The sequence below is a fragment of the Pipistrellus kuhlii genome, unplaced genomic scaffold (genome assembly GCF_014108245.1).
Source record: "Pipistrellus kuhlii isolate mPipKuh1 unplaced genomic scaffold, mPipKuh1.p scaffold_m20_p_48, whole genome shotgun sequence".
NCBI lineage: Eukaryota > Metazoa > Chordata > Mammalia > Chiroptera > Vespertilionidae > Pipistrellus > Pipistrellus kuhlii.
Window position 1 is genome coordinate 392,764 of NW_023425549.1, and position 27,142 is coordinate 419,905.

Here is a 27,142-nt window from a genome sequence, read left to right on the forward strand (position 1 = left end):
CCTTAAAACACATAGGACAGGACCCCATGTTCTCCCTCCGGGAGCACACTCTGCCTTTCCCTTCCCCCTCCCCACCCTGCCCCAGGCCCCTTCCCATCGGCTTCCTCACTCCCACGCCCTTCCTTTTCATCCACAACTTGTTTCCTCAGCCCATTTCTTCTAGGATTTACTTCTACTTCTGTCATTTACCAAATAGATGTTCTTTTTCTTTTTTAAGTTGAAAAACCTTTTATTTCACTGGAAAGAAAAACAAACTGATCCAACTCTGTGTGTCCACCTGCCACAGGCCTGTGGGCCAAAGACAAGGGCCATTCCCCAATCCAGCACAACCGGAAGCAGGAGGTGAGGAGACGGCACAGCCCACCAGTGTCTGCGCTCAGCGAGGTGCAACAGCACGCGAGTGGGAAGCCACAGAAGTATTGAAGGACAGGACGAACAGGAAGACGGGCAGAAAGGAGGAAAAGAAGAGCTGTTCTGAACTTAGCAAGGCAAATTAAGGTCCACAATTCCTGAGGTACTGAACGCACAGAGCAGAGAACTTCCCGGAGACAGATACCATGAAGGGCGTATTCTCATGCACAACCACAGCGTGGGATTTCAGCTCACACACACCCCATCTCCAGCCTTAAAAGGTTGGATACCCCGCCTGCTCTGTGTACTGCGCCCGCTGGTACCGGGCCACGTCGTACAGGGAATTCGAGCGGCTGCTTAAGCTGGGGACAGCTGATTGTCATGCCCGTAACGTGGCCTCTCCAACAGCGGGGCCTGGGGCTGTAGCGATGCAGGGGGCTCCGATCCCACCCGTGATATGAAGAGGAAGCTGCAGTAACAGCAGCAGCGCTGCAGCAGCTCCTGAGGTCAGCAACAGGTGTCTGTGGTAGGGATGGAGAGAGGTGGAGGTGAGGCGATGGGCCATAGCTGTGTTCTGGATGTGGGGCAGCTGGGACAAGGTCTGCTCTGTGTCATTAGAGGCAGCTGCAGCCACCAAGCCTCACAGGGCCGGGCAGCCCAGTAGCGCTTGTTGTAGGCAGCGAGCGCTCCGTGTGCGTTGTTGTGACACAATGAATACCCGTCGCTCACGGCGGAAGGCGGAAGGCGTGCGCACTGCCCCAGATCACTCACTACATTGCTCAGTAAAGTCTGCCCCTCGGCCTGGACGATCTGTGGGCCGCTCTTTGGACTAGTGCCCCACTTTCCCGCACCGATAACAACCGCTCTGGTCTCCCATCCCGGGCACAGTCCTGAGTGGCTGGTGGACAACTTCACGTGCATCCGTTTGCCTTGAAACTCTGTGTTGTCAAGGGCCCTGATGACCTCAGCCGCGTCCTCAGCCCGCTCCGTGTGGACAAAGGCACAATCTTTCACAACGTCACATTCGATGGCTGGACCATACTTCTCAAACTCGGCCCCAAGCTCTTGGTTGGTACAAACGGGGCTGATGTTGCCCACATGTAACTCTGTGAGGTTTTGGCTTGTTCCTGCTGGCTTCCACATTGATGTTCACCCCAGGCAGGCTGCGCATGGCATTGTCAGCCGTTTTGTCCTCTGTGTGCACAAAGCCGGAGTTCTTCATGATGTCACACTTCAGCACCTTCCCGGCTGCTCAGAGAGCCAGCGCATCTGCTCTGTGGCCTCCCCGGCAGGTTCCGACAAACAGCTTCACCATCTCCACACTGCTCGCCGGGAGTCAGCAGAATTCTTCCTCGAGGCCGATGCTCTGACAGAAAGCTAAAAATCCAAATAGACGTTCTTTCACAGTCTGGGTCTTGGCTCGGAATTCTTTCCTAACCAGAACCCAAGCACAAAGGCTGCTGAACCCAGGTTTGTTCTGATCCCTGGTGCCGGTCCATCACCCACACACTAACCAAACCTTCGTCCCAAACAGTGATGGTGATGGTGATGGAGATGGGGTTCTCTGAGCCTCTGGAGCAGCGGCCTCTTCGTAGCCATCAGAGCTTGTGATTGGCGAAGCCGGCTAACTCAGACATTTCTAAGGCCCACCCTGCTCTGGGGATGAGACTCGCTCTGAGCTGGAACGCTTTCCTCCCAGAGGAACAACAGCTACACCTACTGGTTCCGTGGGAACATGCCTGGCAGTTTCCTGTACAAGGTCAAGGTGATCGGGAACCAGCTAAAATAGAGGCCCGGGTACAGCCACCATTTTGGGCTCCAGGGGAACCGGAAAAGCCAACGGGCTTTGCCAGTCAGGCAAAGATCCCCCAAGGGGCAGTATTCCTTGAAAAAGGAGGCCAGGATTCAAAAATTCCTCAAATTTGGTCTAATTCGACCAAGCCCTATAACACTCCTATATTGCCAGTAAAGAAACCCCAACGGGAACACCTGTTTGTCCGGGACCTAAGGGTTATAAATGAAGTCACTCAGGATATACATCCTACTGAGCCCAAGCCTTCCACGCTAAGTCCTGGGCTATCTAGAGACAGGGAACGGTCCTGGGTCCTGGGCCTCAGAGACGTTCTCGTCTGTGTGCTGGTCCACCCGGCTTCGTGGCCGTTTTTTGCCTTTGAATGGCGAGACCCAGAGCTCTGGCTAAGACTCAGTGCCGGTGGGGCTTGCCCGGGGTGGGAATGGCTGGGGAGTGTGGGGGAGGGGACTTACGTAAAACTTTAGACAATAAATTTTTTTTTAAAAAGACTCAATACAGTTGGACAGTCCTTCCCTCGGCGTTCAAGAACTCCCCCACGATTTTCGGGGAGACACTAAGCAAGGGCCTGGAAAGGCTGCAGTTTCAGAAGGGAGTCTTGCTACAATATGCGGACGATCTGCTGGCCACAGGGCGCACCTGTGAGCATGTCTGACAACATCACGGACTCAGCAAGCTGCGGCTGTAAGGTCTCGGCCCCCAAAGCTCAGACTTTGCAAGCAGCCCATCAAATTCCTGGGGCCTCTCCGGGGCTTCTCCTGCGGCCTGGCAACCAGAGTTTAATGGGGACCGTGAGGGCACTATCATTCGGTGCAGCCCCGAAGGCCAGGAGGCAGTTGAGAGGATTGGGGGGGATGCTGGGCGCTGCCACATTTGGACTCACACTGGACCCTGTATGAGGCTCCGAAGGGGCCAGAGGAGACCCCGGACTGGGACAAGGAATGTGAACGAGATTTTGAGACCGCAAAGGCCCTGCTTTGGGCCTCCCGACTCTGTTGAAACCTTTTCGTCTGTATGTGCATGAGAGGAAAGGAATTGGACGTGGGTTCTCAGATTCTAAGGGCCACACACTGCAACATACATACGGCCTGGAGGCCACAGGCCTCAGGGAAGGTTGAGAAAATGAGCCAGACCTTAAAGAAGAACATAGCCAACCTATGGCAGAAGACAAGTCTGCATTTGATCGGGTCGCCCATTGCCCTGCTCAGGATTGGAGAAGCGGGATTGATTTGAGTCCCTAAAGTATAGTATATGGGTGACCCTTCCAGGCTGCTATGGGAACAGGAGATGTCTATGTATCTAGATCATGATGCTAAAATTAAGAATGATATGCAGCATCTTTTTTTTTTTTTAGATATATTTTATTGATTTTTCACAGAGAGGAAGGGAGAGGGGTAGATAGCTAGAAACATCGTTGAGAGAGAATCATCGACCAGCTGCTTCCTGCACACCCCCTACCGGGGATGTGCCCGCAACCAATGTACATGCCCTTGACCAGAATCGAACCTGGGACCTTTCAGTCCGCAGACCGACGCTCTATCCACTGAGCCAAACCAGTTTCAGCAATATGCAGCATCTTAAACACTGAGTGTGATGAGTGATTTGGCATGTGCAAGGGTTTCTCTGTCACAAGCCCATTACACCCCTTCCAAGCAGGAGACAGAGTTCTCAAGACATGGAAAACCGGGCCTAACTGGTTTGGCTCAGTGGATAGAGCATCGGCCTGCGGCCTGAAAGGTTCCAGGTTCAATGGCAATGTACCTTGGTTGCGGGCACATCCCCAGAAGAGGGTGTGCAGGAGGCAGCTGATGGATGTTTCTCTCTCATCGATGTTTCTGACTATCCCTCTCCCTTCCTCTGTAAAAAAAACAAAAACAACAATAAAATATATTTTAAAAAAGACATGGGAAACTGGATGGCCAGACGATCAGCTGGAGGAAAATGGATGGGACCCTGGTGCATGCTTCTCACCACTCCAGCTCTGAGGCTGGCAGGAATCCATCCCTCCAGAGTAAGAAGGTGCCGAAAGGGAAGAATGGTGACCGAACCCAAGGAATACCTCAAGGAAGCATGCATTATCATTTATTCTTGGCCACAGCGTGTCTGGTTAAAGGAAAACTAATTCTGTTCAGAAGAGATGAAAATATTTAGGTGAATCTAGCACAAAAAACCCCACAATGTTATTAACATCCCTGACTTTTGCCTTTGAGAAGGAACCTATGCAGAACAGACATTTCCATCTTGCCTGGTAGGAGTTGGGACACTGATTGTATTATACAGAATTGCACTCATTCTGTTCTTTTTGGGAAGAGCACAGATGGGCCCTTTATACATGGGACCCATTGTCTAAGAAGAGGAAGCAGGGATGTTGTCTCTGAAGGTTGCTGCCAGCAGCTTCCTGTGGTGAGTGTCTGGCTTTGACCGGGTGTTCTGGTTACCGTCTTTCAGAATCTAATAACTACAGTATGTATTGTTCTGGCAACTTCACCCTTCCTTATAGTGATGGACACACTAACCTGCCAGCTGATTGGTTTCTGACCTGTGAGGTACCTGCTTAGTCATATGTCCCTGCCTACAGCGCTGGGGACCTTGTTCCTTAGGATGACTGACCGTCCTTATGCCCCGAGAATATCACAGGATGGGGACCAGAAGCGACTTTCGTGGCTGTGGCTGCGATGATGATGGCCACCTGTGGAGCCCTGCTGACTGTACTGCTCAGTTAACTGCCAAACGTCCAAACAGAAACCACCCCCGCATGCCACGATATTTTGAATTTAATTTAAAGAAATCAACTTGCAATGAATATTATAAAAATAAATGTTACAATTTGGGTGTTCTTGAATGTGAACACATTTCTCATGGAAATGATTTTTTAGTGCCTATAGATGCTTATGGTGTACAAAGGGTTAACCTTTTTGTTATGCTGGCAATGACAGGCTCCCTCCTTTCAGAGTCACAGAAAGCTAGATACAGCTTCCGGAGTTGTTGAGGCTGCAGGCCAGGACTCAGGTCAGGAATGAGAATGGGCACAATGGTTACAGATTTCAGGTAATGTGGACCAAGGATTCAAAGATCAGCACCTGGGGCTCCATTGTTTCAGCAACAAGGCTGCTTTTTCCGTGATGACAGGCAGTTCTATTCTATTGCTCCCTCCCACATTTAACATAAGCTCCATCTTCACAGTATATCCAGAATCTGACCACGTTATCACCACCACCCCATACAAATTACCATCATCTCTTACACATTGTGCCATGCATTACTGCAATAACCTAGCAGGCCTCCCACTTCTATTCTTGCCCTTCACTGCCCCCCCCCCTTTGATTCTCAACACAGCAGCCAGCATGGTTATTTTAAAATATAAGGCATGGCCTAGCTGGTTTGGCTAGTGGATAGAGCATCCGCATTCGGACTGAAGGGTCCCGGTCCAGTCAAACGCACATGCCCAGGTTTTGGGGTCCACCTCTAGTTGGGGTCGTGCAGGAGGCAGCCAATCAATGATTCTCATCATTGATGTTTCTGTCTCTCTCCCTCCACCGTAACTTGCTCTACTTTCCCTCACCCCCACGGCCTACGTAATGTATTTTCTCCTCCTGTCAGAATACAAACTTCCAAGAAGGCAGGAATCTTTGTTTTGTTCACGGAGCCCAAACACTTAGAACCGTGTCTGGCACACAAAGGCCACTCAGTAAGTGTTAAACATTAAATGCCCACATTCCCCACAATATTACTATGGATAAGGTATAACAATATCTGATGGGGGGACCCAGGGGTTCTTGGAGTCCCACTACCTTCATCCACACCTGGGAGAACCGTTATTTTGAACTGGACACACCGGATTGTTAGTCACCTTAGTCCTTTCTCTGCTCAGCTTCTCAAAAGTGTGCATCCCGCCCTCACCGTGTCTAACCTGGGCGAGGTCCCTTCTCTCAGCCCCAGACACTCCAATGATTGCACTTGACGCATCCAACCAGCCAATCAAAATCGCCGTCCTCTTTGCCCCTTAAAGGACTTCACTTTAATTTGCCAAGAGGGGCGGGACGCAGCAATCTAGCCAGTAGAAGTGACGCTGGGCGCGTTGCCTAGGTCACCGCACCGCTTTTCAGTTGCCCAGAATAAGGTGGGCGGGGAGAGGGCGCGGAGGTCCCGCCCCCATCACGGCGCGGCCTGGGATTGGCTCTCCGCTGGCTGCGAGGACCTGGCGGTTTCGGTCTGGGAGGGGATCTCAAAGGCAGGGACCCCTGAGTCCGCCGAGTCACCCCACGGCCTGGCGCAGGGAGAGCTGTCTCTGACCTGTGGTCCCTGTGATCACCGGCCCGGGTTACGCTCGCAGGCTGCCTTGCGAATCTGGAGGTCTGGATCCAGGTCCAGTAAATTCTGGAAAACCTCAATCGGGGGCTGGCAATTTAGACAAGTCCCAGTTAAAAGAGGGATTGGACTCAATACAAGAAGTCGGCACCGGCTGACAGGCTCGGTTCTTCTTATAAGTCTCTGGGTTTGGCTTCCAAGTGTGATGGTCAGGATGAGAAAGCCCAGAACCAGCCGGGCACTCATGTGCTGCCGAGGCCTTACTTAGCAAGTCACATCCTATTTTTAGTCTTTGTTCCCATCTCGGTGTGAAGGGATTGGGCTAGATGTCATTTTAGGTCCCTGCCAGTTCTTCCTAACTATGAAACAGCCTTGACAACACGTGTAAAGGCTTTGTAAATGTATGGCATGTTATACAAATGGTCAGCAATTCATATTGCTACCTTCTCATCCTTCACTTTCTCTGCCCAGAAGTCCCAGGAATGGCAGGAAAGGTCTAGAAGGGCACCTAAAGATGAAACAGGGCCTTTCATCAGATACTGGAAAGGCTAATTGCCTGCACCTCGGGAGATGATGCTGGAGAGTGAACTAATCCTCTACCCTTTAGCCCCCTCCCCTTCATTTTATGGAAAGTTTTGAAAGCAGCTAAGTCAGGCTGCTTCTATAAAACCCAGATTTTCTGACTTGATACAATGATCAGTCATTTACACACAGTGTTGGCCAACAGGAGGCATAAATATGAAAGAGCAGGTAAATCTTCCAGAGACAAAAAAGATAATTTCTTTGGAACATTTCCCACTTCATTTGCTTAGTACCCCTATGCTATGGACATCTGGGGTAACTTACAACGCAGAATCAGAGCGATAAAAAATGAAACAGAAGCAAGTTATCTCCCTGTCTTGCTTTTTCTGTTACCCTTATCTTCCCAGAAGAGCTTCTCAACTTTATTTATTGATTGAATGATTGATTGATTGAGAAAGAGAGAGAGGAAGGGAGAGAGAAACATAGCTTTGTTGTTCCACTTATTTATGCATTCATTAGTTGTTTCTTGTATGTGCCCTGGCCAGGGATTGAACCTTGGTGTATCAGGATGTTGCTCTAACCAACTGAGCTAGCTGTTTAGGGCAAGCTTTTCAATTTCTGATATTTTGATCCCCCTTTGTAATATTCTTCGGGGTCACCCACCTTCCAAGAAAAAGTAAAGTGAAAAACCAAATATGCCATTTATGTCATATCTACAGAGGCAGAAAGAACATTAGTGGTGACCTAGATTTGGGGTGGGACTAGGGGGTAGAGGTTGAGAATTAAAAAGTGACTTTTTAAATATTTTTAATTGATATCAGAGAGAGCAAGGGAGAGGGAGAGATAGAAACATCAATGAGAGATGTTTCCTACACACCCCTACTGGATATCAAGCCTGCAACCCTAGCCCATGTGCCCTGGCTGGGAATCCCATTGTGGCTCATAGGTCAATGCTCAAGCACTGAGCTGCTTCAACGTGGCAAGAAGTGACTTCTTACAGATACAAAGTTTATTTTGGGGTGTGATGAAAATGTTTGAAAATTATGATTGTACAGCTCTGTGAATAGACTTGCACAGTACGTGGATTTTACCACAAGGAGACATACCCAAAACAAACAAGTTCTGTGTGTTTACACCTCACTTTTAGGAGACCTGGTGGCAGTCCCGGCCATCTGCCCCTGAAGACGCTCCCTAAGTCTCCAGGGGTGTCAGCCCCGGGCTGCCCACCTCCTCTCTGGCCACCACTGTACACGCTGCCTGGATCATTGCAACTGCAGGACGCGTGCTAGTTCCCCTGCTCACCTGCTCATCTGCTCAGCTGCCACCTCACTTCCTGGCCGCCCTGGACAGCGCTGGGAAAAGCAGGGAAGGACAGGCTTGGCAGAATAGACGTGAGTCTTACGGGAAATGGGAGAAGTGAGCCACTGTCTAGAGCAAAATCAGAAAGCACAAAAGGGACTGTTGAGAAGGCAAAGAATCACTTCCAGTCTGTGATTGTCCCCCTCCTAAACTATTTCAATAGCGTTTGAGTAGCTTTCCTCAGGGTCTGGGTTGTCTTCCTGCTGAAGTTCTATTTTTATGTTTTTTGTTTTTTGTTTAATTTTTAGGTAGAGAGGACAGGAGAGGGAGAGATATAAACATTGATGAGACACATCAATTAGCTGCCTCCTGCACATTCCCTACTGGGGATTGAGCCGCAATCCAGACATGTACCATGACCCGGAATCGAACCCAGGACCCCCACTGAGCCACACAAGCCCGGCTGGAAGAGTTCTTGGAGGGAGCAGCCCGCAGTTGACTGTTACACGTCTGCTACAAGTCTTTTCAAATTCACCTTCTCAGAACCTCCTCTGGCCCCCTAGCCAAAATGCCAAGCCCTTTTCCACTTTTGTCTTATTTTGTTTCTCTATTTTCCTTAGAGTTTAGCCTCTGTAAGGACTGGAATTTTTTTTTTGGGGGGGGGGGGGTTGTTAATTTTTATGTTTTGTTCACAACTATTACCTGAGCACCTAGAAGAGTCCAGAGTAAGCACTCATATGTATTTACTGAAGAAGGAAGGAAGGAAGGAAGGAAGGAAGGAAGGAAGGAAGGAAGGAAGGAAGGAAGGAAGGAAGGAAGGAAGGAACGAACCTACTATGTGTGGTGCACTTTTGTAATAAAAAGGGAGCCTTACAGGAATATTTTGTAAACCTGACAAATTCATAGGTAGGAGGCAAAGGAGATACAGAGGCCCTTTTTGTGTGTGTTTTGTTTTGCTCATATGGGCCCATCTAAAAACGATCTGGAACACGAGGAGGAGGAGGAGGTCAGAAGGACATCTGGACCCTGAGGGACTAAGGTGAGATGGAGCTAGAACTCCTAAGTCAACAGCTTCTTTGACCCAGAGGGAGGCTGGATGCCGACATCTTCCCGACAGCCTGGGCATGCTTCGGATCGAGCACCGGCCTCAGCATCCTTCTGCAAGCTTGTACGTGTGAAAGCCTTGTTCCCCTCTTCTGCACCACAGAACGACTACCTTCGTGCTTGTGAGATTCCTCGAGATAATCTGAAAGCCTGTGGGTCCCGCCTGGCACTGGGGGCTCCGCTCACTGCTGCTCCCCCTCTGCCCTTCCTCTTGTGAGCACTGGCTAGTCCGTCAAGAGTTTGGAGTTACAATGTCAGTTTGATATTTCAAAATATGACCTTTTCTTTTTGGACTTTTTAGTTTCTTGGTTCTGAAGATACATATTTTAATGCCTTAGGTAGAGAGTTAAAGAAGAATGTAAAAAAAAAAAAAAAGAGTGAAAAGGCACTGAGGGTTGGCATCTGCATGAGGTTTATTATTTGGCATGTAACCTAGAGCCCAAATTGGCTGACAGCTGAGTCTCTGGGCCGTGCCCAGCATCCCTCTTCAGCCTCAGATGTTCCGAAGGACACAGTACTAAGCACAGGGGCCTGGAATCAGTCCATGTGGACTTGAACTCCTGGTCCAACTGTTACTATTGGCCGTAAGCAAGCGACGGAAACACTGGAGCCTCCGCCTTCTCACCTGCAAAGAGAACAATGTTGACGCCAGGGTGGTGGTGAGGATGGAAGGCGCCATGGATACAAAGCATTTGGCCGTGCGTGGCTCTGAGAGCGCCTCGGTGCATGTGAGCTATTGTTCTAGAGCTCGGAATTTAGAATCAGAATCAGGTTGGGTTTCCGCTCACAAGGTCACACGGACATAGCTGGGTCCTGAATGTGACTTTGGCTGAATCTGAGCAGAGCCTCCAGGTCAAGGTGCTGTGAAGTTCTCCCCATTTTTAAAACTGAGTAAGGCTTTTGCTCTCTAGAAGGCTTTGGGGATGATGTGGGGGGAGGGGAGGGAGAGGGGTTATACTCCCAGCTGTGGGGCAGGATTGAACCTCCGTATCTGTTGCTGGTCTGAGCCCCCTCCCTATTATGGCACGTATTTTCTCAGACATTACCAAGTGTCAGCTATGTGCCAGGCACTGTGCTGGTTGCTAGGGCAGTGCAGAGACACAATTTGAACCCTGCTCTCAAAGATCTTACAGTCTAACTAGGGGGCTAATGTTTTGTGACTGTGCCACTTACCCAGGTAATAATTATTTACTGATCACCCACCACGTGTAAGACATCGATTCAGGCACAGCGACAGAAACCCAGAGGAGGGAGAGATGGTGGTGGCTTGGTCATACCCATCTAACCCAGTACGTGGCCTCCAAAATGCCGAGATGAATGGGTGGAGCTGGTCGGATGGCTGGTTGTCGGGGAAGGTGTCAGGGTAGGTCTGGCGTGGACCTTGCTGAATAGAAATTACTCTGTGGCGATGGTGCAAAGATATGGCCCTCGCATTCACTGAGGCTGTGGGGCAGTAATCTAGCTGCGTGGAGGGATTCCTTGGGGCCCGATTAGAGAATTCAAATGGCTATGGGGTAAGAGCGAGGAGGTCGAGGCGGCTTCGTGCTTCCTCTCTGTTGTCTTTTGGTCTACTCTCCATCTGTGCACTTTTGATAGATCTACGAAAACCAACGATCTTCCTCTATTTTATGAAAAGCATCAGTGCAAGCACAGCAGCTGATCCTCAGGCTTAGAGATAAGAGTGTTTGGAAGAGACTAAGGCGAACTGGGGACACAGGTCTCCGTCAGGGCCAGCCACTTCTCGGTGTAAACCAGGTTCTGGATGCGAGAACGCCAGCCCACTGCTGCCAGCTCCACGGATGTTTCAAAAGAAGCTGGAAACATGGGCTTTTCAATGAAGTTGCCCAATTTTAAAATAAGCATCAACTTGAATTTTACAAAGACACTTTGTGGAGCACTTGAGGCCGATTTTCCAACAGTAGCTACTTAGGGAACCAAGGGAAACAAACTTAGAAAGGTGGGCTGAAGCCAAGTTTCAAATGGTCATAAATCCACGTCCAAGAGTTTGACGTGAGCTCACAGTTTTCGTTTTAAGGATCAAATATGGTTTGTGGAACAAGGCAGTGGATGTGAAATAAAGGCAGGCGGGATTGTAGGCTCCTGCAATAGCTAGGGTTTGTCACGATGAGGTTGAGAGATGGTGGAATGGGACTAGAAAGATAGGTTGGATCCAAGATGAGACTAAGCAGAGGGTGAGAGGTGAGGGCGTCCCGACGGGCGGTGTAACGGGGTTTCTAAGCCCACAAACCGGGGTGAGGCCGCGGGCTGCGCAGGGCGGCTGAGGGGAGCAAAGGCGGCGGCGCGGCCAGCCCTGGGGACTGAGTGCGTTCTTACCGGGCTCTGGAGGCCCGAGCGCCCGGGGAGCGCCCGCTTCGGCCACCCGCCCGGCCGGACACTCCGCCGCCACGTGCCTCCGGCCGGCGGGGGCGGCCCAGAACGCACTGCGGCGGCCAAGCTCAGGGACGCGCCCCGCGCTCCGGGTCTGCGCGGCCGGCCCTCCCCTCCTTCCCCGCCCGCAGGCCTCCCTCTCAGACGGGAGGGCCGGGTGCCTGGGCCAGGGCCTTGCGGGGGACCGGGCCCCGCGGGGAGCCCGGGAGCCGAGCGCCGCGAGCGGGACCGGGCCGCTGGGTTCCCGGAGCCCCGCGCGGCCGGAAGTGCGCGTGCTCCCGCCCCCGGCGGCGCCGCTCTAGCGCGGAGCGCGGGGCGTGTCGTCTCCTTGGGAATAACCCCTTCGGCCCTGCGGGCGGCTGTGCGGGCGGCTGGGATGGATGGCTGTGCGGGAGGGCCGTGAGGGAGGCTGTGAGGGAGGCTAGGAGGGGTGGCCGTGAGGGAGGCTAGGAGGGGTGGCCGTGAGGGAGGCTAGGAGGGGTGGCCGTGAGGGATGGTCGTGAGGGAGGGCCGTGAGGGAGGCTGTGAGGGATGGCCGTGAGGGAGGGCCGTGAGGGAGGCCGTGAGGGAGGCTAGGAGGGGTGGCCGTGAGGGAGGCCGTGAGGGAGGCTAGGAGGGGTGGCCGTGAGGGAGGCTGTGAGGGAGGCCGTGAGGGAGGGCCGTGAGGGAGGCTAGGAGGGGTGGCCGTGAGGGAGGCTGTGCGGGATGGTCGTGAGGGAGGCTGTGAGGGAGGCCGTGAGGGATGGTCGTGAGGGAGGCTAGGAGGGGTGGCCGTGAGGGAGGGCCGTGAGGGATGGTTGTGAGGGAGGGCTGTGCAGGCGGCTACGCGGGCGGCTGTGCCACGGAGGGACTCGCTCCCTTCCGCCCGAGGGGCCGCTGGTGGCCGGGAGGGAGGTTGGATGAGGGCACTTGGGACCTTGCCGCCGGAGTTCAGTCCCAGCGGCTGAGGTGCTGAGCAGCCGGACGGGTGGCCCACCTTCTCTGGGCCTCGGCTCTCACGTCTGTAAAATAACCCGACAACCGCGAAGGCTCGTTGGCAGTCCCCTGTGAGTTAACACACGTGCAGCGCCGGGAACAGGGCCTGTCTCATCCGGGCTTAATACACGCCAGCTGTTACTTCACTGCGACCTTTAAAAAGGCCTTTGCCTTCCTAGGGAGTCCGTTTAGTGATGTGAAAACAAGGAACAGCGTGGAAACGACACCTCTTCTTGAGGGCCCTCTTTGTGCCCGTGGAAGCGTGCAGCAGGTGGTGTCCGGGCGGGCTAACCAGCCATCTCAGACGGGGAACAGAGAAACCGAAGCATTTAAGGAGAGGGGGAGAGGGACTGGGAAATCCAAAGGAGAGGGCTACGCAGCACTGAGCCGAAAGGTGCTGGGCCCAGGGTGGAGCAGAAGCACACTGAGGGCGGTGAAACAGGAAGGGCCTGGGAGAAGCAGGAGCGCCCAGGCTGGGTGGCTCCCTAGGAGGTCAGAGAAAGGAGGCCTTGGAGACAGGTTCAGGGTTCAGCCCGGGACGAGCTGCCACTACCCATTGCTCCCTGGTTGGGGGTCTCATTGGCCCCTGAGAGGTTGGGGAATCGTGTCTGGGGGGGAGTGACACAGGTTGCTTCTGGGAGGGAGGGCGGGTGCTGGTCCTTTGTCCTGAGCATGTTTATCGCTTTCCTGCAGCTGGAAATCTTGGGGGAGGGCCTTGTTAGAATATCCATCAGCTTCCCAGCTGTGCTCTGTCAGGGTCAGGGTCTCCACTGATTGGCCGGTGCCAGGGCAGGGTCATTAGTGTAGCTGATGCCCAGGCATCCTGGCATCACTTGCCTGGTTTTGCTGCTTTTCTGAGCCTGGAGCTGAAACACAACTGAGGCCTTGATGTTATCTTAGGGAGGAAAAGGCCGGGGGGGTTAAGCCGCCTGATCAGATAAGCTAGGGGAGGGCAGGTCACCCTGGAGGCAAGGTCCTAGTTTTCCCTGGTTAGCCTAGGCATCTGGAGTTTTCTGCCCTGGCGAGTTTCTGTACCTGCCCATCATCCTTCTCTGTTCATGTCAAACAGCCACATACCTTCTCTTTGTGTCCTCAGGGCAGCTCCGTGGTTATTGTCCCCATTTATGAAGAAACAGGTTAAAACTGAGTGTATGTCAGAGTCTGAGCACAAGGCTCTGGTCCTCGGGTGCAGCTGTTCCTCTCCACATGGCACTTCTAGTTTTGGAAACCGTTTCTGGGAATTCCAAACTAATTTGTCAAAACCCATGAGGATGCCAGAGACGCCCTAAGCTGAGGAGGCAGAAAAAACCAACAGTGAATAGTGCTGCCCCAGAATGAACACATCCTTGCTTAAGAGGATCTTGTGACCTTAAAAAGAAGCCAGTTGCAGATATCCAAAGGATAAAACAAAGCCACATTTTAACGTGCACAAACAATTACCATCCAGCCCAACCTTTCACACCACCAGTGAAAACTTCAGAGGCCAGTTTGATTTGCCATTTTTTCAATCTTCACCTGAGGATATGTTTTTATTGATTTTAGAGAGGAAAACGGGGAGAGAGAGAAAGGGAAAGAGGAGCACTGATGTGAGACAGACACATCGATTGATTGCCTCTTGCACATGGGGACGGGTCGAGCTGTAACCGAGGTACATTCCCGTTAACCAGAATCAACCTGAGACGCTTCAGTCCTAGGGGCAATGTTCTAACCACTGAGAACCCAGCTAGGACAAGCATCACTTTATAGAAAAACACAAAATGGCCGAAACCGGTTTGGCTCAGTGGATAGAGCGTCGGCCTGCGGACTGAAAGGTCCCAGGTTCGATTCCGGTCAAGGGCATGTACCTTGGTTGCGGGCACATCCCCAGTAGGGGTGTGCAAGAGACAGCTGATGGATAACTCTCATCGATGTTTCTAACTCTCTCTCTTCCTCTCTGTGAAAAATCAATAAAATAAATTTAAAAAAAAGAAAAACACAAAATGATAGTTACTTGCTTTCCCCCTTGCATTTTTCACCAACATATTTTGGAGAATTTTTAAAATATATATATGCTTTGTTTATTTTCACAGTTGATGACTATTCCATTATGTGGATATGCCATAATTTATTTAATCAACTCCCCTATTAAGGAACATGTAGGGTATTTCAGTCTTTTGCTACTGGAAGAAAAATTTTTTAAAATTTATCTTTATTGTTGAAAATATTACAGATGTCCCTTTTGTTTTTTTGTTGACTTTTTCCCATATTAACCTCCTTCCCACCCCTACCTCTCCCAAGCCTTTACCACACTATTGTCTGTGTCCATGGGGTATGCATATAAGTTCCCGGGTTCATCTCTCCCCCTAATCCCCGCCCCCAGAAGAACATTTCAGTGCAATCACTGTACCTGTAGGATCTAGAAGTGGACTTGTTGGATCAAAGGGGGTGGGCATTTTGAAATTTGACCAGTGTAGCCAAATTTTCCTTCCTCCAAAGAGACAGTGAAGATGTACATTCTCTCTCTTTTTTAAAAAAAATATATTTTTATTGATTTCAGGAAGAGAGAGAGAGGGAGACAGAGATAGAAACATCAGTGGTGAAGAGAGAGAATCATTGATTGCCTGCCTCCTGCATGCGCCCTACTGGGTTGGAGCCTGCAACCCAGGCACATGACCTTGACCAGAATCGAACCTGGGACCCTTTAGTTCACAGGCCAACGTGCTCTATCCACGGAGCCAAATCGGCTATGGCCAGATGTGTATTCTTACTAATAATGTTTGAGAGTGCCTGTTTCTGTACATAGTATATATATCCAACTCTTTATATTCGATAGCCTTAGATGTAAAATATTTCACGGTTGTTTTTATTTGCATTACAAGATTTGTTTTATAACAAACACTGGTAAGAGGAATTGAAATCTAACATTGGAGGTGTGAAATGTTAAGGAAGCCTGTGCTGCTTTGAGTTAGTCCACGTCTCCTGATCTTATGGGGAGAAATAAAATGAGATAATTTGCCAGAGAGCGCTCCAAGTCACCTGACTCCTTGGAAAAGAGACACAGAAACTGGAGATAGACAAAGGACATCCCAATTTCCAAAAAAAGGGTGAGTGGATATTAATGACACAAACCAATGGGGATTCGCAGAGAACTTTCTCCAAGCTTCATATAAATTAGGTATTTATATGGCCTCTAGAAATGTCAGCCGATCTGTACCCACTTTCAGCAGCTGTAAAGCAGAGCTTATGTCACATTTTGTGTACCAGCCCTGGATTCCTGTTACCATTTTCCCCATGTTTTCCCTTTATCATTTGACTTCCTGTCCTGTTAATACTTTATTCTCGCCCTAGTTCAGCTTGGCTCAGTGGATAGAGCGGCAGCCTGTAGACTGATGGGTCCCTGGTTAGATTCCAGCCAGGAGCATATGCCCACATTGCGGGCTTGATCCCTGGTGGGGGGGGTGGGAGGTGCAAGAGGCAGCCAATCAACGATTCTCTCTCATCATTGATGTTTCTCTCTCTCCCTCTCCCTTCCTCTCTGAAATCAATAAAGATATGTTTTAAAAAATACTTTATTCCCCCTGCTATCAGTAATGATAGCCAGCATTTAGTGGCACCTGTTGTATATGTAGCTCTATAAATGCCTTAAGTCCTTCTCCAAACCAAGCAAGGTACTAGTGTAAGCAAACGCAACTTACAAATTCCCTCGTCTTTTTTTTTTTGTATTGATTTCAGAGAGAGGAAGGGAGAAGGAGAGAGAGAGAAACATCAATGATGAAAGAGAATCATTGATTGGCTGCCTCTGGGGATGGAGCCTGAAACCTGGGCATGTGCCCTTGACTGAAATCTAACCCTGAACTCTTCAGTCCGCAGGCCGATGCTCTATCCACTGAGTCAGACCAGCTAGGGCCCTTGTCTCCTTTCTGTTACCCACCTACAGGTGTCTTTGTAACATCTGAGGCCATAGATATCAGAGAAAGACTCCACCTCCGGTCAAGGGCACGTACCTTGGTTGCAGGCTCCTCCCTGGTCTGGGCCCTGGTCAGGGCTTGTGCAGGCAGAAACCAATTTATGTTTCTCTCCGTCTTTCCCTCTCTCTTCCAATCTCCCTAAAAATCAATGGAAAAGTATCCTCAGGTGAGGATTAAAAATAAAAAGTCATGTTGCCATATCTTTGTATTTTTCCAAAGAAGTAGGGCATGTGGGTTTGTATGAAATGTAATGATTTTAAAGTGTGGCAATTAACTCAGTTTAAAACAAAATAAAACTGCGAAGGCCAAATTCAATGCCTCTATGAGCCTGCAAGGCCCAGCTCTCTATGGACCCATCCCAGGGCCGGGCCAGGCCTCCACAGCCCGGGAACGCCAGAGGGACAGGGAGGGCTGGACCTGCCCCAGGTCTCTCTGGTCCCCGCTGTCCTGCCCACACCTGCGTCTCAGGGTGAGCGGAGAGGGGTGCTGGGAGCGGATGGGAGTGTGCAGTGGAGGTTCTGGCAGGTTTGCCCGTCTGTCCTGCGGGGAACTGATCCGGAGACAGATGACGGGGCAGTGCATGAAGTCAGTGACCGGCTCTGCTCCATGCAGAGCACCTGCTAACCGCGCCGGTCACTGTCCTAGGTGCTGGGGAGACTCAGCGAGGACCAGAGGCCGTGTCCCTGCCCTATGAGCCGACACGAACGTGAGTGCCCAGCTGAGCCGGGCAGAGGCCGGTGGGAACAGACCTTCCGCCGGGATGCTTCGGGCTGTGAGAAACAGGCGGGTCAGGGGTCTGGGAGGGAAAAGCCCTGAGGTGAGGGCGAGGGAGAGGGGGCGATGGGCGCAGGGATAAGATGGAGACAGGCCCAGTGAGGAAGGAAGTGAGGCAGGCAGTCCTGGGGCGGGAGAAGGGGCTGCCCAGCGGGCCTCTCCTGCCGTGGCCACTCTCTGACCCAGACAGCGGCCCAAGGAGCTCTTCTGACTACAGCGCTCCTCCCCGGCCCTCACGCCTGGACGGACAGCCCTTTAGTGCCTGTAACACACACCTTCACGCTCTGAGGATAGGAAGCCTGGCTCTTGTTCACATCCGAGTGTCCCCACCTGGTCCCCAAGCGCCCAGGAATACGAGGACTCGACAAACGTGTCAGCTGGGAACGATGGCGAGGCCCTCAGCACCTTCCCTCGCTTCTCGCCGTGGCTCCCTCCTGTGAGATGGGGACCATGTGCGGCCCTACCTGGGGGTTGTGGTGAGGGATGAGGTGAAGGATATGAACATGGGGAGCCAGGTGACCTGGGCCTTGGGGCCACCGTGTTCCCAGGCTGTTAGAGGTTCTTTGTTCTGAGCGAGTGTCCGGAGCTGGGAGAAAGGCTCCGGCCCTCCGTCAGGGGCTCCTCCCCATTGGCCTCCTCTGCGGGAAGCAAATGGCAGAGAGGGGGCCGGGCACAGACTCCTCCGGCTGCTTGTTCCCAAACTGTGCTATGACTTACCATTTCATTTATACCATTTTAGTCTGAGGTTCCCCCAGACCCTCCCTGCCAGCCCCTGCGCTCGCCCCCAAGCCCAGGCCCATCTCTGGGGGTGAGTCCCAACAAAGGCAGGCCCCGGGGACAGCGGCCACCCATCTGCTGCCTCGGCTCTGGCAGAGCCCCTGCGAGATGGCGAGAGGCCAGGAACCGGGGGCCCTCCCCGGCCCTGGGCCCCCGGGTACCTGATCCCACAGGAGACAGAAAGCGGGGCCCAGTCGGCCGCCGCCCGCTCCCGGCCTCGCTCTCTCCGGGCCCGGGCGGCGAAGGGTTAAATCCCATAGAGCTGATGCTCTGACTCCAGGCTAGAGGGACCCGGGAAGCTGGGGTCACTTCCTGCTCCGTCCCAGTCACCCTGAACGGTCCCTGGGTCCTCCGCCTGGGAGCACCCCTTGAGGAGGACCCCAGAGTCCCGGCACCGGCTCCCGCCCCCGGGCAGCGCTCACGGGGTTAAGTCCCCCGGGGCCGGACTCCGCCTCGGCCTCTCCCGGACCCAGAGCCGTGAGTGGGGGACCCTGGGTTCCCCGGGGGGCGGCCGGCCGGGCGGCGGGGAACAATGGGCAGGCGGCGGCGGCCGGCCCCTCAGGCCCGGCCCCCGGTCCAGGGTGCGGGGGGGCGGGGGGCAGAGGCGAGGCTTCTGGGAGGAGCGCGAGGGTCCGGCGGGGGGGAGGGGAGCGGGGGCTTTCCGGAGCGAACTCCCCGCCCCCCGCAGGGGTGGGGGCTGCGAGCCCCGGGGCAGGGGGGAGAAGGGGGGTGGGATGCCGGTGCCCGGGGCTGGGAGCTGGGAACCCACAGAGGATGGCGGGGACCAGCTGAGCAGAAGCCCGGGACCGGGCCGGTGCGGGTGGGGGGGCCGGAGACCCGGATGGCTGCGTGCCCACCCCGCCTCCACTTAGGGGTCACCCTGGGCCGCTCTCCACGCCTCTGCAAGGCGCCTCCCACCCGCCCGCCCACCCTCCGACGTGGGACCCGCTGAGGTAGGGTCAGGGCCTGGGCCTAGGTCTGCTCCAAGCACTTCTTGCTCCCTGGTCTTCCCACCTCACCCTCCATGGCGGCCTCGTCTTAACCCTTCCCTCACTCCGCACTGAGGGTGACTGTCTGAAGATGGTCACGGTGCACAATCTTACCTGTCCTCCGCACACACCTTCGGCCTCCTGCACAGGCAGCCCCTTCCACTCCCCAACAAAACGGGGGAGGGAGCTGGGCATCGCCTAAGGAGCTAGCGATGAAGAAATTAATTGACTTCCTAAAATCTAACTCGTCTCCCCTGCTGCTGTTTAACAGGCTCCTCTAGCTCCTGTTTCCCTGGGTTTGCCTCCCGGCTGCCTCCTGAGTGCTAGCTGCCTCCTGAGTCCTAGCACGGCTGTCTGTACGCCGCCCCCACGCACGACACCCAGCCAGGGGCAGCCGAAGCCCAGGCTTCCCCGGGGACTCCCAGAGGGTCTCAGGTTATGGGAAGTGGGAACAGCTCTGGGGTCCGGCTCCCTCTGCTGAAAGCACATCACCCTTTACGAGTGAGCTGGCCTGTGCTCCCAGGCGGCCACTCAGCTGCTCCTGTGCCGGGGGTCCCCTTGCAGACTGACCTGCAGAGGCATCGGACAAACAGGTGTTGCGGGAGCAAGGGCATCGCATTCATTTTCGATCCCCGAACGGAAGGTATCAAGCACCTGCTCTGTGTCAGCACCATCCGAGGCACCGCATACAGGAGTGACAGGCAGAACGAGCGGCACAGAAGGGGTCCCAGGATGGGCTGGCCGGAGGGCGTCGCTGGGGAGCACTGTTTGAGTTCGTAGGTGCAAATGGTCGGGCTGGTCACGGTCCCACCCCTCCTGTTACAGCCAAGGACCTCCGGTCCCAGGATTCCTCCTTCCCATCCTGTAGGCTGCTCCCAGCTCCTCATCACGTCCCTGCCAGCAGCCCACGTTGATGAGTTTCACGTGACTCCCAAGGTCATCGTCCTCTCCCAGAGGCTGGGGCAAGCCGGGCACAGAGCCTCGCATGTCTGGTCCGTGCCTCTTCCCAGCCTGTGGTCTCGGAGCATCTCCCCAGGGCGGTTTCCTAACCTGTAAAAGGATGGTCTGATTCCCAGGTCCTCAGGGCTCGTGGGAAGATCGAGCGAGATAACGAGGACAGCACACAGCACTGTGGCCGCTGCTGGTGGTCCTCACACACTTCTCCTTCTCGCTTTTCCTTTCCACTCCCCTGTCAAGGTCATTCCTGCACAAGCCACTAGTGGCTTTAAAATGCCCCCTCCCCTTACCGGCCTGACCTTCGTTCTGTGCTGGGGAACGGGGACTGTGCCCCAGTTCTTGTTCCTGGCGCCTCGGGAGAGCCAGAGCGGCTCTACTTTTTAACTCCTGAAGTGTTCCAGGCGCCTGGTTCTGCCTGGTTCTCTGTTCTCTGCGAGGCTCTTAAGGAAAGTTTATTGGTCCCAATTAGCAGCCCCATTAAGGAGGGAAATTAGAGTCTTAATGAGCTTCTGATTAGCAAAATAACAGGTTTCCCAGCCCCCGGGGTCATGGGGGTGGGGAGAGAGCCTCTCACCCTGTGGGCGTCAGGTACCTCTCCAGCCCCCAGGCTGGGTTCAAAGGGTTATGACTGATGAGCTTTTAATTACACGCTCACATTCATCTACCTGCTTGGTGTGATCTTCAGATCTGGACCAGGAATCGGCCTGTGGAGTGGTATGGGTAGGGACAGTGAAAATGAATGCCCAGAAAAATGGCTTGGTCAGAAACTGAAGTTTACATAAGGAGGAATGTGAGCTGGGGGGATGGGAGTAAAAAGTGGGAGATCGCTCCCATTGTGTGTTCCTCTCTCTCCCTCCCTCCCTACCCCCCCCCCCCCCAGGGTCCCTGGAACACTGGGCAGCCCTGAGCTCTGGGATGGAGCCGGAAGCGGTGCTGTGGGGCCCAGATCTGCAAGGCCCTGAACAGAGCCCCAACGATGCTCACAGAGGTGAGGGGCACAAGCAGGGACTGCGGTCCTGACAAGACAGCGGCCCCGCCCAGGGAGGGGCCCAGACTCTGGGGGAACGCAGGGGAGGGAGAGACGGACCCCGTGTTCTGAAAGGAGATGGGGGCTGGAGACTCCCTTTCTCTCTGTAGGTGCTGAGAGTGGGAACGAAGAGGAGAGCCCTCGGCAGGAAAGCTCTGGGGAAGAGATCATCTTGGGCGATCCAGCTCAGAGCCCAGAATTCAAGGACCCACCAGAGATGCCCCCGGAGAGAGCCTCCCCGGATCCCTCAGGCCGCCAGGACCCCCCGTCTCCATTGGGTGACCCCAACCCCCTGGACCACCAGACTCCTCTTGACCCCCCGACCCCCGAGGCGGTCCCTACCCCGTCTGACTGGACCAAGGCCTGCGAGGCCAGCTGGCAGTGGGGGACTCTGACCACATGGAACAGCCCCCCGGTGGTCCCCGCCAATGAGTCCAGCCTGCGGGAGCTGGTGCAAGGCCGGCCCTCCGGGGCCGAGAAGCCCTACATCTGCAACGAGTGCGGCAAGAGCTTCAGCCAGTGGTCCAAGCTGCTGCGGCACCAGCGCATCCACACGGGCGAGCGCCCCAACACCTGCTCCGAGTGCGGCAAGAGCTTCACGCAGAGCTCGCACCTGGTGCAGCACCAGCGCACGCACACCGGCGAGAAGCCCTACAAGTGCCCGGACTGCGGCAAGTGTTTCAGCTGGAGCTCCAACCTGGTGCAGCACCAGCGCACGCACACGGGCGAGAAGCCCTACAAGTGCACCGAGTGCGAGAAGGCCTTCACCCAGAGCACCAACCTCATCAAGCACCAGCGCTCGCACACGGGCGAGAAGCCCTACAAGTGCGGCGAGTGCCGGCGCGCCTTCTACCGCAGCTCCGACCTCATCCAGCACCAGGCCACGCACACCGGCGAGAAGCCGTACAAGTGCCCTGAGTGCGGCAAGCGCTTCGGCCAGAACCACAACCTCCTCAAGCACCAGAAGATCCACGCGGGCGAGAAGCCTTACCGCTGCACTGAGTGCGGCAAGAGCTTCATCCAGAGCTCAGAGCTGACCCAGCACCAGCGCACGCACACCGGCGAGAAGCCCTACGAGTGCCTCGAGTGCGGCAAGAGCTTCGGCCACAGCTCCACCCTCATCAAGCACCAGCGCACCCACCTGCGCGAGGACCCCTTCAAGTGCCCGGTCTGCGGCAAGACCTTCACGCTGAGCGCCACGCTGCTGCGGCACCAGCGCACGCACACGGGCGAGCGGCCCTACAAGTGCCCCGAGTGCGGCAAGAGCTTCAGCGTCAGCTCCAACCTCATCAACCACCAGCGCATCCACCGCGGGGAGCGGCCCTACATCTGCGCCGACTGCGGCAAGAGCTTCATCATGAGCTCCACGCTCATCCGCCACCAGCGCATCCACACGGGCGAGAAGCCCTACAAGTGCTCCGACTGCGGCAAGAGCTTCATCCGCAGCTCCCACCTCATCCAGCACCGCCGCACCCACACGGGCGAGAAGCCCTACAAGTGCCCCGAGTGCGGCAAGAGCTTCAGCCAGAGCTCCAACCTCATCACGCACGTGCGCACCCACATGGACGAGAACCTGTTCGTGTGCTCCGACTGCGGGAAGGCCTTCCTGGAGGCCCACGAGCTGGAGCAGCACCGGGTGATCCACGAACGAGGGAAGACACCGGCCCGGAGAGCTCAGGGCGACTCTCTGCTCGGGCTCGGGGACCCCGCCCTGCTGACCCCGCCCCCTGGAGCCAAACCACACAAGTGTCTTGTCTGTGGAAAGGGGTTCAACGATGAGGGCATTTTCATGCAGCACCAGAGGATCCACATCGGAGAAAACCCCTACAAAAACTCAGACGGCCTCCTCGCACACCCAGCCCCCAAGCCTCCCCAGCTCCGGCCGCCCAGGCTCCCTTTTGGAGGCAACTCCTACCCCGGTGCTTCGGAGGGCAGAGCGGACGCCCTGGGACAGCCCTTTAAGACGCCCGAGGGGCAGGAGAGCTTCAGCCAAAGGCTGGGCCTGCTCTCCAAGTCCTACATCTGCTCCCACTGCGGAGAAAGCTTCCTGGACCGGGCTGTGCTCCTCCAACACCAGCTCACCCACGGCAGCGAGAAGCCCTTCCTCTTTCCCGATTACAGGATTGGTCTAGCAGAAGGGGCAGGGCCCAGCCCCTTCCTCAGCAGAAAGCCCTTTAAATGCCCGGAGTGCAAAAAGAGCTTTGGGCTCAGCTCGGAGCTGCTGCTGCACCAGAAAGTCCATGCGGGTGGGAAAGCACAGAAGAACCCAGAGCTGGGAAAGAGCTCGTCTGTCCTCCTGGAGCACCTCAGGAGCCCCCTGGGGGCCAGACCCTACAGCTGCTCAGATTGTGGGGCCTCCTTCCAGGATCGCCTGGCCCTCCTCCGGCACCAGGAGACACACACCCAGGAAAAGTCCCCCAGACCCGAAGACCCCCTTCCAGAGCCAGTCACCCCGCCCCCAAGTCAGGAAGGTGAAAGCGAGGCCCCCACACCCGCAGGGAGCAGTAGCCATGAGGATGGGGAAGCCCCCAAAACTCTCTTGGAAGAAAAGCCCTATTTGTGCCCCGAGTGCGGAGATGGCTTCACAGAGGTCGCAGCCCTCCTTCTCCACAGGAGCTGCCACCCTGGGGTTGCCCTGTGAAGTGGGTCTGGAGGCCGGGGGCCTCTCTCTCCTGAGAGGAACACTGGATCTCCCCAGATATTGTACGAGAAAAGAAAGAAAACCCTATCAGATTGTAGACGTGTGGAGGATAAAGGACCCTGGGTAAAAATAGTGCTTTTATATTAGTGGTAAGAAACCCTATAAGTTGTTGGTGGGAACCACTTATAATGCAGTAGAGAAAAACCGTTGGGTTAGAAACCCTATAAATACGTAGGAAAAAAGCCCTTTAAGTCTGTAGCAGAAATCCCTATAAACCATAGTGGATAAAAGCCCTATTAATTGTAGGATGAGGTCCCATATGTCTCTAGACAACCTTAGGAAACTGTACTGAAATCCTTGTAAAGCTATAGGGTTGGGGAAACGCAGGGAATATAGCAATGGCGTTGACTTGGGAGCAGTGGCCCTTGGAAGGTGTGAAAGGACCCCCCCATGAACTTGCTCAGCAGTGTTCTTCCTCTCCCGGCACATGGGAGGGGCTCATTCCCAGAAGCCATGGACAGTTACACTGAGTAACATGGGAACTGGAGAAGGAAGAAAACAAAGACAGGACAAAAGTAAGTGAGGAAGAGCCCTCAGACCCACAGAGAAGAGCCCGGGAAGGAGGAGGAGAAAGGCCAGCTCGCTGCTCTGGGGCTTCCTCGGGGCACAAGGCCAATCCTAGGTAAAGTGTATGAAGATGAAGAGGCTCCTGAATTCCTTATCAGAAAGAAGCCAAAATGGGGAAGAAAAAAAAATAGGACGTTGAGCCTTTTAAAGGCTGAAGTTTGGGGTGCATATAACTTGAAGTGTAAGAATACCAGGGAACCACCACAAAAATGCAGGGGGAAGAGTCGGGATTCTTTGAGGGAAGGAAGCCAAGCAGAGGAACTGCTCAGATGGAACCCAGCTCACTCCGCTGTCTTCCCCATTCCTGGGAGCTTGTTAAACTGCAAGTGCAAGCGGGTCCCAGCCAGGCCACCGGGTCCTCCCCCAGCCAGGCAGGACGACCCTCTCCTGGGGACTCCCGTGTTGAGAGGCCTCCAGGACTGGAGGGTCCCTCCTGCTGACATCTCAGGTCTCACTGACAAGAGGTTCCTCCTGAACTCTCACTGCCGCCCGTGTCGCTGCAGTGGCAGCCATGTCCTTGAGTTCTGTCCTCAGTGAAGGGAGAACTGCTGCTAGTTGACCTCCAAAGAGTAAAGCCCTTCAGAGTCTCAAGGCCTGTGTGTGCACAGATCCTCTCTAGCGTGCTCTTCGGCAAGTCAGTGGGAGCTGTGCGCAGGTTCCCTGTGGCAACCAAGACAGCGAGTTAAGAGAACAGAGATTTGATTGGTCAGCAATCTGCTCTTAAACCTTACTCTCTTCTCTAAGCTGATAGCAACGCTGCTGGCAGGATAAGCCAGCCGCACAGTGATGGTGCCCAAACCCCCCCCCCCAGAGAGTATATGGAGGCCTGACCACCTTCCTTGCCCCATATCTGGAGCCCCTAAAGTGACCAATCCCCCTGATTGTAGTCTTGGGAAGGGATGGATTCCACCTACTTGACTCTTCTCCTCCTTAATCAGAAACCTTCAGAGGGAGACGGAAAGATGAGAACTGCACCCTGCCAGCCCATCTGTTCTCACACACCACACAGCTACACGCTTTCATTAACCCAGCAGACCTGCCCACGTGACTGGGTGTCTGCGGCAGGAGAGAGACTGTTGCCCTCTGAAATGATTGGAGAAAACTCTTGAAACATCCGTAACAAGAACCCATCCCCTCACCCTGGAGACACCATCCAGTGCTGGGTCCAAAGGAAGTGCCCCTCACCCAGCAATGCACTGTGGTCCTGAAGTGAGAACCAACGTGCCGGAGAGGTGGAGTCACATCTGAGAGGGTGACCGGGAACCCTGCGAAGCTGTGGAAGAGGCCTCTCATTTCATTACTTGAAGTTCAGAAGGTGGAAGTCCTTCACCTTTCATCTACCCTGCCCCCAAAAGGATACCCCTCAAATTTAAAGGGTCAAAATCTAGAACACTGTAGGAGTAAAAAGCCAGGCCTGCTGGGGAGGAGAGGGCAGGGGTTGCATGACTGTGGGGAGACTCTGCCATCTGCATTCAACTCCCACCCAACCCAAGTGCAAGGTCAGAAAGCCCTACTGAGGGGAGGAGCCTGCCTGCGGAAGCCTCCAGAGGGGGAGTCCCGGCGAGACGACAGGACACAGTCCTGTCTGTCAAAGCAGATTCTTTTCCCTCTAAGATGGCAGCAGAAAGAAACTCCAGTATAGACAAAACCCCTTTAAAGGTAGAAGCAGAACCCCCAAAACAGTCTGAGTAATCTGTCTCCAGAGGAGTCCTGGGAGCAGCCAGCCCAGGGGGAGGTGGTCCGTGTGGTCAGAGGCTGGCCACGGGCCTATGAGGACTTGGTGTAGCATATGTAGTGGGATGCTCGCATGTTGTAGGAACGGGTTAGGGCCAGGAGTTTAGGCTCCGGTACTTCAATGGATGATGTGGATATGATGAGTTGGGGTCTGGAAAGGGGCAGAGTCAGAGACCTTTGGGGTATGACCTGTTCTCTGTTGCTCACTTCCCCCAACTCCTTAAGCCAGGTGCTCCTCTCCCAGAACAAGTTACATCTGGGGAGGAACTGAGCAGGGGATTGGTTGGGGGAGGCGGCGATGTCCAGAGTCCCTCTGACCAGCTCAGGCAGAGGCCCGGATCGCCCTGAGGCCTCTTGTCCAACTCCACGCAGGCCTGACTCTCCAGCAGTGCCTCACTGAGGAGCCCAACAGACAGGGTCAGAGAGTCGGTGAAAGCAGAGGGAAGAGTAGAAACTGATCTGAGCTTAGGGCGAAACTCGAAACTGCTATGGATATGGAGGTCAGAAGGGAACTCAAAAGAACTGGGCATGAATCCTGGATGATGAGGAAACTTGAAACTCACACAGAGGGGTTCCATGGCGCCTGCCCCCGAGATGAGCAGCCCCAAACTCCTTCGCCCTCATTAGGGAAGCCCCACTCACCTTACTTGTGCCCCCGGAGTGAAGAGAGGCCCCCCTTTTGAGTGTTGTGTGTCAGTAAGTGTTGTGTCACTGGTGGTCATGTTGATTAGTAGGAGAGAATAAAGGGAGTAAGATTTCCCAGGTGTTTTCTGTCTTCTCTCTGAACCCTAGAGCAAGCTGAGAGAGTGCCCTCTCCGAGAGCCAGGGTCTGATGTACCCTCAGAAGCTCAGCCCAGCTCCAGGCTGCCCTTGCCCTCTTCCCAAGGCCCTAAAACCCCCACCCAACGCATG

General features: G+C 54.3%; 1 protein-coding gene, 1 long non-coding RNA gene and 1 pseudogene across 2 annotated transcripts; 1 reads left to right on the forward strand and 2 right to left on the reverse strand.

Moving 5' to 3' along the window:
* Positions 1-307: 307 nt before the first annotated feature.
* LOC118704843 lies at positions 308-2,822 on the reverse strand (annotated as a pseudogene).
* Positions 2,823-9,565: 6,743 nt separating this feature from the next.
* LOC123651310 lies at positions 9,566-16,790 on the reverse strand. Its single transcript, XR_006739931.1, has 3 exons — positions 16,741-16,790; positions 13,835-14,047; positions 9,566-10,019 (listed from the first exon to the last, which is right to left on the reverse strand). It is a non-coding gene; the product is annotated as an uncharacterized LOC123651310 (long non-coding RNA).
* Positions 16,791-18,612: 1,822 nt separating this feature from the next.
* ZNF629 (zinc finger protein 629) lies at positions 18,613-26,990 on the forward strand. The gene is made up of 3 exons (XM_036412785.2): positions 18,613-18,732; positions 21,082-21,189; positions 21,339-26,990. The coding sequence occupies exons 2-3, from the start codon at positions 21,117-21,119 to the stop codon at positions 23,867-23,869; spliced, it is 2,604 nt and encodes an 867-aa protein (XP_036268678.1). The 5' UTR covers positions 18,613-18,732; positions 21,082-21,116; the 3' UTR covers positions 23,870-26,990.
* The last annotated feature ends 152 nt before the right edge of the window (positions 26,991-27,142 follow it).

Excerpts from the sequence above, each read along its gene's own strand:
- ZNF629 (XM_036412785.2), top strand. The coding sequence starts at position 21,117 with ATGGAGCCGGAAGCGGTGCTGTGGGGCCCAGATCTGCAAGGCCCTGAA. Across the intron at positions 21,190-21,338 it reads CCCCAACGATGCTCACAGAG|GTGCTGAGAGTGGGAACGAA; the intron begins GTGAGGGGCACA and ends TTCTCTCTGTAG.